General features: G+C 34.6%; 2 protein-coding genes across 5 annotated transcripts; one reads left to right on the top strand and one right to left on the bottom strand.

The window, feature by feature from the left end:
- Positions 1–3,692: 3,692 nt before the first annotated feature.
- On the bottom strand, positions 3,693–8,077 carry LOC114521801 (dol-P-Man:Man(7)GlcNAc(2)-PP-Dol alpha-1,6-mannosyltransferase-like). Its single transcript, XM_028542340.1, has 8 exons — positions 7,827–8,077; positions 6,927–7,059; positions 6,197–6,370; positions 5,778–5,972; positions 5,523–5,626; positions 5,112–5,341; positions 4,765–5,013; positions 3,693–4,076 (listed from the first exon to the last, which is right to left on the bottom strand). The coding sequence occupies exons 1-8, from the start codon at positions 7,968–7,970 to the stop codon at positions 3,860–3,862; spliced, it is 1,446 nt and encodes a 481-aa protein (XP_028398141.1). The 5' UTR covers positions 7,971–8,077; the 3' UTR covers positions 3,693–3,859.
- A 151-nt stretch (positions 8,078–8,228) lies between these two features.
- On the top strand, positions 8,229–12,196 carry LOC114521732 (transmembrane protein adipocyte-associated 1-like). Of its 4 annotated transcripts, XM_028542260.1 has the most exons (12): positions 8,722–8,838; positions 8,923–9,112; positions 9,755–9,887; positions 10,016–10,105; positions 10,177–10,246; positions 10,493–10,572; positions 10,858–10,971; positions 11,059–11,128; positions 11,212–11,314; positions 11,443–11,523; positions 11,894–11,999; positions 12,109–12,196. In XM_028542260.1, the coding sequence occupies exons 2-12, from the start codon at positions 8,982–8,984 to the stop codon at positions 12,115–12,117; spliced, it is 987 nt and encodes a 328-aa protein (XP_028398061.1). In that variant the 5' UTR covers positions 8,722–8,838; positions 8,923–8,981; the 3' UTR covers positions 12,118–12,196. The 4 variants fall into 4 exon arrangements, with proteins under 4 accessions (XP_028398059.1, XP_028398060.1, XP_028398061.1 ...); XM_028542258.1 differs by lacking the exons at positions 8,722–8,838; positions 12,109–12,196 and adding an exon at positions 8,229–8,394 and having other exon boundaries at positions 11,894–12,034; XM_028542259.1 differs by lacking the exons at positions 8,722–8,838; positions 12,109–12,196 and adding an exon at positions 8,451–8,715 and having other exon boundaries at positions 11,894–12,034.
- The last annotated feature ends 101 nt before the right edge of the window (positions 12,197–12,297 follow it).

A 12,297-nucleotide genomic window follows, 5' to 3' on the forward strand; every position in this document is an offset into this window, starting at 1 on the left:
ATTGCATTCTTCCATGAAAACAATACACTTGAACAAATAAAATCATACTTTGATAAATTTCAAAAATTCACTGAGGCAAATCGGCAACGGTGGACCAGAGTGGATGGTTTTATGCACTGTAAATCTTGCGAAATGAACTTTAACTAACTAAACTAAAGTTGAATCCTCGCATTTTTGCGTTTATAAGAACAGTGTACCGGGAATTTATCCCAGTAGAAAGTAGTAGTATAAAACATTTTAACCCCATTGTAACATGCATCATGCATTAAGATATGTTCCTGGTGGCCAGAACGTATTTTGACCAGTTCACTGATTTTGACTGACTGTAAAAAACATCACATCCTAATCCTGCATGCACATTTTTTGACCACCAGGCTACTCTAACCTGAAACGATGTCGGAGAAATCGCCGTTACCACTACAGTTCGGAGTTCTGCCGTTTTTGGCGTTGTTTAGTGTCGTTTTTCGTCGTTTTGCCTCGTTTTTCGTCGTTTTGGCGTCTTTACGGAGCGATGATTTATAATTGTAATATTTCATCAACCTGAAAAACGATTTAGGATAAAATAAGAAAAACTGTAGTTTTTGATCGGGGAAAAACGTAAAATTGCTTCTTCAAAATAGGATAAAAATAATATATTACATATAAGCATGCAGGAGGCGGAATTATGATCAAAAGTAAAGTAGAGGTGCGACTGAGGACGGCAAACGTGACGACGGCGATAACAAATAGCTACATATGAAAGATTGCAAGCAAACCTCTGGATCATTGTTAGTCTTAATACATTTTGATGCAAGCGAAGTCCTGTTCCCTGACAAATCCATAGGCAATGTTCCTAAGTATTTCTTTTTTATTTTGATTAGCAGTTTTATGATTTAAGGAGCATTCTAAAGCCATAAGGAAGAAGCAGACTGCCCTTACAGAAACCGCAGCACAAGGTAAAACCGTTTCCCTTTTTTGCTCATAGTTTTTGAGCTAAGGCATACAGCGACAGCGGGAACTAAAAAAAACAGCATTTGCTGAGAAATATTTTTCCTGAGAAATTGATTTGACATGTTTTCGGGCCGAGGCATATTGCCAGAGCAATCATGCACGGCCGGTAGCAGTAACGAAAGGTGGCGCTAAATATAAATGTTTTTCCCCGAAAAATTAAGCGTAATTTAATTGGAGCCAAGGCCATAATAGTTCAGACGAAAAGTTTCGATAGGAAAAGTTTAATATTTGATTTTAGATATCAAATCATGATATTTTAGATATCTTCAGTCATGTAGTATCTTTGCAAACAAATTGGCAACGTCGTTGTGTACAGATCTTCTAGAGAACGTCTATATTCCCCTGTGGGATTTCATTTATCCCTTTTCTTGCCTATTATGAATTATTTAAATTTTTTAAATTTATATATCATTGTATTGTCAGCGATCGTCGTTTCTGTCCTAAATCACAATTCCCAAACTCCCACATGCATTGTTCAACTCTTGTAGGCTACTAAAATGTTCAAGTGGTTTAAACAGACTTACATTTTAGTCATGAACAGGTTTATGAAGTTTCAAGTAGCTTGGACTCGGTAAATGGCTCTACCTGAAATAAAATAAAGGTAATGCTTGTTATAGGCAGTGATAAGTGATTTCAAGTTCTTTTCAATAAAACACCCTCAATAAAGGGTCAAATATTTGGAGCAAACTTGCATTCAAGTACATGATTATTCATTGGAAAGAGCGCACAAACACGTAGATCGATCAAGCGTGTCAAGATCCCCCATCATACTGTGAAACAAATAGACAAAAAATATATAATTTATATACCTGTTCATTCCAGGAACAAGTTTAAAAGAGCAGCTTTGGACTTGCCGTCTCTTCAAACGCGAGTCAACTCGGGCAATTTCAACCGGATATTTTCGCTGGTAAATTGCTTGCCCACTAGTCACTAACATTTTTTCTTTTTCATTATCAAACTCAACCTGAAAAAGTTAACGTTAAGGAAATCTTAGTTTCTCCCAGTCTTAGAGTCCTTAGAACTCAATTCAAAGATATCATTTGCTTGAAATTAAAGTGAAAGTTAGCAGCTATAGAATACAACTAGATTGTCACATCCAAACCCTGGAAATTCACGTAAGACTTCGTATTTTACCTTTTACATTTAACTGATAAGTTTCGAGAAGAAGCCACAATTTATCGGCAGTCAATCTCTTGTTCACGAATCTCATCTTAAGTTTTTCAGAACTCTGCGTGAAATAATAAATAAAAAGATCAATTAATAAACGTTAAAAAACGACACGAGGTGAAGTTTTAGCACATGACGGTTCTCGATAAAGCAACCAGATAATAAAACAGAAAGGCGTATTACCTGTTCTTATACCAACGACACGACGGCAGAGACAGCAAACGTCTCTCCCGTACGAAGACCGGGTCATAAGATGATAATTTCAGTCGAAATCAGCAATCTATCTTTACACTTCGAAGATCAGTGCCCAAATGATGTCTTGAAGTTGAATCAGAGCTGAATATTAATTTAGCCCCCTCCTCGTGGAGGAAAATAAAGTCATGCTATTGGCTAAACTCTAAACACACCCGGCCTGACAGCTCAACGTGGCCTTTGATATTGCCTTTGATTGGATAATCTAATTATTTAAAAAACAGGATTAATTCTTCTCATTCCTCATGGGCCGGGAAAGATCGACATCAGAAATGAACCATTTAAAATTTGCCTAGAATGCCTGATTAAAATATCTGTGTTTGTTTGTTTGTTTAACTCTGAGCCGAGTATTTGAATAAACTAACAGCGGAATTTTACTCAATTTAAAAATAATTTACCTTGAAAACGAGCTTACGAATGAAATAAAAACTAAAACCTTTCTCTTCAACAATTCCCTCTTTTCGTTCAAACTTCAAAGGATTGCACAAGCTGTGTAACGTTCAGGAATCAGGCCAAGGTTATAAACGTCGCATTTTGGTCGCGTCGAATGCAATTCAAACAATAAATGATACGACAATGAAGTTTATCATCTCTTTTGTTTCAATTGCATACCATACGACCATTATGCAAACTAGGGTCGCTCCTTTATACTGCATGTAAAAACGGCTGGTCCTGTTTTATTTCAGTAAAGACAGATTACTGGTATTTTATGTATTTTACAGTGTTTCCAGAACTCTGCATTAAAGTATATCGTTATTTACATTTCCACCGGTTCATTTCTAACGAGATACTCAATATTGTATTATACTGTATTATACTGCAGGACGAATATGCAGGAATTTGGGTATAAAAATTCTAACGATAGGCTATTTCTGATCAATAAAAATTCTGGAAAGCTGTCAAGCTATATATTTCACCTTGTCTTTAGTCAAGTTATATCAGATCGTTATGATCTCATGACTAATTTGAATTTTAAAGACTATACCGGTTTATGTCGTAACACCACATCGGAAAGTCTTAAGAATTAGACATCCACTTGTTCCTGAAGAGCAGCCGCAGAAGGATTTTATTTCATTTCATCGAATTACTTCATATTCGAGGGCATTTAGCATATCGAAAGAAAAAGCAAAGTTCACAGCCTTAGGCCCCGTCCACACGATGCCGGAAGAATTTGAAAACGCAGTATCGAAAAGAATATTCTTAGGGTTACGCGTATCGTCCACACGTATCCGGCGTTTTCGATCACTGAAAACGGAAGAATCTGAAAACGCTCTCCAGAGTGGAAGAATTTGAAAACGACGACTTGCGTTTTCAAATTCTTACAGCACCGTGTAGACAGGGCCTTAGTAACAGTATAGATTCAAGGCCCGCTTACACGCAGAACTCGTCGTTGATAAAAATTACATTCGCATTTTATGTGGCGAGTCATTTAATGAAAATACACTGTTTTTCATACTTTCTCTAAAATACATAACTTTGGAATCATTTTTACGACAGAAAAATAAGGGAAATTGTCACGTGTTTCTAATGATATTCCTCCAAAGCCATAAATCTCTTCTAGCATCTTGTGTGTGTTTTCAAATATTTCACATGGCGCTTCCACAATTAAATGGGTAAATTTCTCTAATTCTTCTAAATTTTGTTCAATGTTTTCTTTCTTCAAATACCTTCAAATATATAATTATATCGTGTAAAGGATGATATAAACTGAAAGAACCGAAACTATAAATGCAATTGAATAAGTGAACAATCTGCTTGAAGATTAGTTGTGTTGCTTGCTCATAATCATAATTGCTTGCCATGTTACATGGTGCGATTTTTATTGCGACTTGCAATGCAATTCTACTTTTGAGAAATCTAAATTTGGAAACTACGAAACTTTTACGTTTATTATACTCCTTTACGTTTCTTACATCATAGACAATCCAAAAAACAATATGCAATAATAATATGCAATTAATTAATTAATTAATTTGCAATACTATATTGCATTGCAAGTTGCAAGAAAAATTGCACCGTGTAACAGGGCCTTTAAACGAACGTTAGGTAGAGTTAGGACAAGAACTAAAAAGTAGTTAGTGTAGTGTAGCTACATAGTCTGCGCTAAAATAGATCATGATCGTGCGAGGAAAACATAATTACAGACTGAAACAGGTCGCCAGAGACTGGGGTCCCCATTGGTTTAGTCAACCCCAGGATAGCTAAAGAAACATGATGTTGGTGTACATATAAGTGAAATCTAATTACTGAGAAACAGGTTCCCAGTACGGAAGGGCCTTACGTCGGTCTGTTACGCAACCAATTATAACTTAATGATCACATTTTAAACATATCAATTCGGATACATGCAAATACCTCCAATCATTTCGCAGTTCCCCAAATCTTGATACTCCTGTTTGAGCAGCCAGGTTACAAATATGGACACTTCCTGTAGAGTCTTGAAGATGGTGATGTAATCTTGTAAATGCCAGGCCGCCAGGATAATTTAGTGATGACACATACAGGAGGATGTTCGTGATAACAACATTTGACAATAGACCACCAAAAACAAATACGGTAAATATGTTTCGAATTTCCACCTTCCATTTGAGGATATTTTGATAACTAAGAATATATAAATTGACATTAATTTTCAACAATTATGCACGTAGCCTTTTTAGCCAAAGACAAAAAAAACTGTGGGTGAAATAAAGATGACGTACATAGAGTTAAGGCCAACAGCTGCTACTGTGTTCATCAGAGGTACAACATACAAGACAAAACGAAGTTCTTTATGTGGCAAAAATGAAAAGAGAAAAACGAATGCTAATGTCACTGAGAATACAATTCTTGTTCTTGCATCATACTTTAAACCATACGCAATCAGAAATGGTGTGAAAAGTGAAAGGGCTCTGGGCAATGCTGAATAAAAGTACCACAAGAATGGAGATGTCTGTAGAGATTTGTTAAGGATTGACTATTTGAATTTCCTTCTGCTTCTTTTTCCTTTGACAAGAACATTTGCCAACCTCAGTTTATAATACATAATAGCTCCAATAAGAATATGTCTGTGTCCAATGTCTGTGTTGAGATCATGATGGTTTAGATCCACCCTCAATATTTCGAAAGGATACACCCCAATTAGAACTCTTGTTTAACACAGTGTTGTACCAGAAAACCTCTGCTTCTGGCCAGCACCATCTCTGCCAGAAAAATGAATCAATGATGACAGTCAATGCTAGAATTGGGAGATTTTGAAAAAGTACCAAAAATCAATTTTTAAAATCATATATCAACGTACCATGTTATATAATGCCAGGGACTCAAGTGAAATGAAAATAACCCTCAGCCAAATTACTCAACCTTAATTAATAAATTAATTTTCTCACCTAATGATGTAATGCCTGCACAAACAGCATGAAGAAAGACTGCAGGGAAAGATATTCTTTTATGATACAGTTCAAACAGTATTATAATTCCCATTAACAAAGCCAATTCAGCACGAAAGATTATTATGCTATATCCAGAACACCATATAAAAGCAGGGTCATTTCCAGAAAACCAGAAATAAAAAGCTGCCAATACTAGAAAAAAAAGCAATGAGGTTAGTAAAGCTATATATAAAGCTATAGCAGGTAATAAAAGCTGTATATGTTATTTGTATTAGGTTTAACTACAGAAAATCAGGTCAGTTAGGCTTGTGTTTAGGATTAAGGGCTCCAAAAATCCAATATCTTGTTTGATGAATGACTGGTTAAGATTTTATAGGGATTAATGGAGATACTAAAGGACAAATATTCATCCTTACCTAGCACAAGAGCAAAAATATTTGGCAAAGGTCTTGACATGTAAAAGATCAGATGAAACTGTGTAATTGTTATGATCGAGAGAAAGTTTGCAACAGTTGGACCAAATTTCTGACGAACACCATGACGAAACAACCGAAATGATGCAAGACAACAAATCCCAAGTATTCCTCTAACTAAAATAGATTGATGAAATATTTTATCAAATAACCAAAAGCAAGCATGCTAGGGTCAGTTGTTCAAAAAAAGATATTTATAAAAAAGATATTCAACTTTGTAAACAAGCAATTAAAAAAATTAATGTAAAGATTTGCTTTACCCAGGGTTAAGCTAACCAGCTTTTGAATAACTGTCCTCTCATATTTAGTTATGTAAAGACTTGAGTTAAAAATAAATACATCTTTACTGTATCTATGAAATTTGTAATATTCCTAATCCATATACAATGTATATGTTATATACCAACTTATATTTTTTCAATATACATATTACATACCTGCTTATATTCTTTGTACCAGTACTTAGCAATTAGCATTTATCATTTAGGTATACAAATAATGCATTGTTTTAGTCAATGTTTAGAATTGAGTCTCTGAGAACATAACATGTTACTCTATTTTTTCTATTCTTGTTTGTTTAATTGTAGATTATTTTATTCCTAAATATTGATTTTGTGGTTAAAACTAAACAGATTGTCTACAAATGTGCCCAAAAAATAAAAATATGGCTTACCAACTAATTGAGAATAAATTTTCGCCACACTCATCATATGCAGGGTCACTACAAGAGGAGAACTCAATAAAGCTATGAAAAGTGGTCCAATGAATGTCCGAGGAACAACACCAGGAAACTGAAGATGATCATACTGAAAAAGAATGATTATATTTCTATTAACTTGGCTGAGCAGTTTAAGTTCTTAATGTAAGTTTACATCACTCTTGTCTGATATGGATTTGTAATTAGGTAGCTCTTTGATACTCAGTTTAGTTTATCTTTTAATATTACAAATGACAGTAAAATCAATCAAGCAGATATTTCTAAGCTGGTTTTAGATCCAGACAAACACCTATTTTGTATACCTACGTCATCACGCAAATTCTAAATAAACCAGTGGTGGATTCAGCAAGCCAAAACCAAGCAAATACAACACAGTTTATTGACCTGTTGTCATGACAAGTGTACACATAGTAATATTATTTGCAAAATATTTCTGGGGCCCTCTGAGCTCTCCAGAGCCACAGGTATTTGCCCCCTGTACTCAGACCCCCCTGCCCTTTTCAAACTGGCCATTGAGTAATTTGGACCCCTTTATATGTAATCTTGGTGATCAAGGTCAAGGGAGTGCACACCCCTGTCCACCTCCCTATAAATCCACCACTGGATTGTAAATCAAAAGATTTGCGAAGTGATGCGATGATTGTTTTAAAATGATATAAGTATTGATGATTGATCTATATTCCTGTTGTAACTTGTAACACTTAGCCTTAGTTACACCTTCTTGGAAATTTGGCCTCCCCAAAATTTGGCCCCCCCAGGGGTCATATTTCCTAGTAAATATGGCCCCCCTTTCGAAAATTTGGCCCCCTCCAAAATATAATTTATAATTCTAACTGTATAACGTTTTTTGCTTACCATTGAAATATTCAATCCATGATATAAAATATCATGCGTAGCTTGTAGATTGAAACTCTCCTCAACTTTAGTGTAAGGACAAATTAAAATATTTGTGAACAAAACAAAGAAGATCGCTATATCCAAGACCAAAGAGGCATCCATATTACTTTATTCTCGTCGGATCTGTTGAAGTACAAGGAAAAATCCCGCCAAAAACAGAAAACAAAATAATGTATTTCGATCATTCCATGTCTGTTCCTGAGTTCTTCTTCAGCCTGTTCAGTGTTCGCGAAAAACGTCATGTAAGTAACAATCACGTATCCATGGTTTTCTTGGTATGTTGCGGGATACTATGGGACCGAGCGTACATAGAATATCTGCTTACTATTAATATTTGAGGGATTTCTGTTGAACGAAACATTTGACAGAAATACAAAATATCTGTGCGCAAACAAAAAAGTTTTTAAAAATGTGCTAAAACAGCCAATCAGTGTGCGCCCTTGTCTCCTGTTTTCGTTTTTTTGTCATTTAGTCAAGACAGGTGGGGATCCAGACTGATGTGACTGATGCAAATGCATATGAATGCGTAAGTGAAAACATCACAAACACAAAAAAACAAATATGAAATCGGTAAAAAAAGGCTAATCTATGTAAAGGACGTTAAAAAAATAGTGAAGGCCAATATACCGGAATATTCCGGAATATGGTATTTCGACTTTGATAGGATTGAATGAATATACTGAATTAACTCTGCCAGGGATGTTCTAGTATAGTCAGCCTAAATGCTGAACTTCCCTGAGTCAAGAGTTTACACAAACCGTCTTTGTCTATACCATCTACACACCCCTTTGCTATAAATAGTAAATACTTCCCGACAGAAGAAAATGAAATGACCCTGACAGACAAGGTGAGCGCATGTTCCAGGTCGGCTTCATCACGTGCTTTGTCATTCTAATAATTTTTATATCTCTCCCATGACTCAAATTATGGTCGAACATTATTATTATTGCTATTAAATATGGCCTTAAAGGTAAAATCTGAGGTATTATCTTAATGGTTCATAAAATTGATTATGAATATTTTGGCAAAGAAATTTTGATGCTTTTGATTGAAGGTCTCCGTCGGTACGCCGCCCGGAACTTGTTTATAATTTCGCGAAAGTGATGGCAAAAAATGAATAAAATGGATAGCTATTTTTCAATACCGAAGTCAATGGTAACAACACGTAATGCCTCGTCGCTTGGAGAACCGATAGACTATGGAGTATGTCGGGAAATGTTGCGAAAATCCATTGGCAACACTTGGTAAGAATTTTAATTTTGTAGAACTTCCCGTTTATAATATTTCATTGTGTTTGAATGAAATGTTGATCACGCCAGGGATAAATCTAGGTTTTCATCTAAATCTAGGTCATCTAAATCTAGGTCATCTAAATCTAGGGCATCAAAAAAAGGGCGAAATGAATTAGTTAATTAATAAAATGATAAAATGTAACCGATATATGTGAAAGTTGAAACTAGTTTTGGTATCCCCATTAGACTGTTAGTGACTGGGGCCGGTTGTTCAAAGCTGGGTTAGCGCAAATCGTGGGTTAAATCTTACTCCGCTGTCTTCAACCTTCAACTTCATAAACAAGCGATTAAAAAAATTGATATAAAATTTTGAGTTGACCCAGGGTTAAGGTAACTGGCTTTTGAACAACCTGGGGCTGTGCACAGTAGCTTCCACCAGCCAGTGAGCCTGAAAACAATTTGGTCTAATGCATGTTACAAACATTGTTAAAGCATCCTTCGTATAAATAATGAAGAGAGTCATGCACAATGAAACCTGATTCATACTTTATCATATCTTTGGGGGAATTTTTTTAAATTGCTGCACATATTGTAAAATGACTAGCTGGAACCAAGGCTATGATAATAGCATAAAAATTAATGTATTTTTTATAGTATCACATATTGGAACCTGGCATTACTGACACCAAACATGCTCTTTCTGATATTCCTGGCATATCATATTGGTTTATTCTATAAAGCATTTCAACAACGTAGCTTTCCAGTTGTCAAAACATTGCTTATACTGGTATATGCTGTTTGCATTTTTTTTTACATTCTGTTAACTTTGCAGTAGACTTCAGGCACTCTATGAGCTCAAGGTGATCTATTGTTTGTGATGTTTATAAATATTTCATGGATTTATCAAAACTCTAGGTATCACTTGTATGTTGTGTGAGTATAATTCGAGGGTTTGTTGCTACCATTACCAAAGCGCACAGGCCAGATGGGAATCTAGCTAATGAGGTATTGTTTTGAATAGCATAATATATTTAGCACAGTTTTTCACATCCTAGTAATTCAATTTAACCTTTCAGAGCCTATGGTTGTTCTTACGGTTCCTTGTTCTTGCAGTGGAGATAAGTGTCATTGGCTTTGGACTTTTTGGTACTGACAATAATCTTATTAGATTAATAAAATGTCTCTTCTTGATCAAATCATGCTTGTGAAGGCTTAATTCAATTTTTATTACCTCATGCATTTCCCATATAAAACAATATATTCTCATTCAGAGCAATGTTGCTACTTAAGACTGATATTTAGCCCAGCTTGGCAGGGGTAGCCAAGGTAGTTAGACCTTACAACAGTGCATCAACAATTTACTGAATATATGTACTTAATATGCTAATGCAGGTAGTGGCAGAAATAAAGGTGTTGGAAAGAGAGTTATATCCCTTTCATTTTTTTTGGCACTTGTTTATGCAACAATACAGGTATAAAATAATTGAATTTTACAACATGGTCACAGACTTCTGGTGACAATCAATCACCTAATTTGTAATTATTAAAAAAATTTTCAGGTTACTATATTAAGACAATGTTAGCAAGGTTCTGATTTGGCTACCACTACTTCTACCTTACATTGTTCTTGTGTTGGGGTAACCTGTTGAAATAATCCCATTCGTTTGGTTCATGTTTCCTTGTATATAGAGGCATAGGAGTCAAATCATAACCTCACTATTATGGACAAATTGCAAATTTAAATATTTTTCTTTAAGTCTTTGTTAGAAGTCTATGCACCAAATAGAGCAAAAATTTTCAAGAATAAATACGATATGTTTCATCATGGTGGAATGTTATTCTGGTTTATCACATCATGCATATTCTTTGTAGTAAGTCATTATAGCAATGGTAATTGATGTTCTTCGAGTTGAAAATATTAATATCTGCTATATAATATTTTTTTATATTTTATTTAGATTTATAGCTCAATTGTAATTCTTCCTCAAACAAACTGTTTATGTGGTCGAGGTTTTTTATCATTACCATGTGAGTTTCATTACACTTGGTCTTCATCTCAAGATACCCTCTTTTATCGAAGTGTTTTATTTTCTTTCATTTTTTTTCTTCAGCAAACAGAGCATTTTATCGTTATGCTGCTGTACTGTGTGTAGTTAATCTGTCAGAAGCTGTTGGTAGCATATTGGTGTACTACCGCAAGACTTATGGCTTATGGTATGCATCAAGTTTGACTGATTTCATTTTTGTCTGTGCCAAATGTATGCAAGCAGATCTCTCATAGTATTTATTATTACCCTGAATTAAAGCTGAACTAAACTAATCATTAAAATCTTCTTTTTTAGCGTTTTGAATGTTGCTGTTCTACTGTTTTATTCTCTTTTTGCACAGTTCATTTATTTCACTTTTTTACACAAGAGTTTTAGGTAATGTTTATAACAAAATATTTAGCATTAAGAAGTATATAAAACCAGCCTTTACTGAAACATTTAATAGTTAATACCTGCAACGCCTTAACGTTTTGCAATCTGCAGACATGGTGACATACACGCCGGTTCCATTGTTTTTCCATCTTTTTCTGTCTTTCCTTCCGTCTTTTTCACATTCGAATAAAATTAGGCGACTATGACAATGACTATGTGGCTAAAATACAAGTTTGATTTGGTTTAATCCTGGTTTAATCTAAGGCTTTGTTTAATCTATAAAGTCATTGGAATTTTCAAACCATCATTCATCATATCGCATCGTAGTTTATGTTAATTTCGATGAAAATATGAAGTATTTTTTGTTTTTCAGGCTTCTGAAGAAAGCAAATCTTCACATTCAAGCGGGAATAGCAAATTACACTGTCGCTTCAAGCGAAGCTTCGTCTAGCTCAGCAGAGAATGACAATAGCAGCCTGGTAATTTAAAATACTTTCATCGTTGATTACCAGCATTACCGAAAACCCAGATAGATATGTTATTTGAAGTTAATGATTGTGATTTTGTATATTTAAATATGCTTTTTAGGAAGCCTAATTCTGGCAAAAAAGTTTTTTTTATAAAAATATCGTACATTTTAAATCAAGGCTGTCATAGGGGGGATTCAAATATTACTAATACTACGAATACAATTTATTATAACATTAACTAGCAACAGAATATAGAAAGAATGCAGGCCTAAATTTATAAACCTATAATATGTATTTAATTAATATG

This window comes from Dendronephthya gigantea, unplaced genomic scaffold (genome assembly GCF_004324835.1).
Source record: "Dendronephthya gigantea isolate DGI-Jeju-01 unplaced genomic scaffold, DenGig_1.0 000021F, whole genome shotgun sequence".
Classification (NCBI taxonomy): Eukaryota; Metazoa; Cnidaria; class Anthozoa; order Malacalcyonacea; family Nephtheidae; genus Dendronephthya; species Dendronephthya gigantea.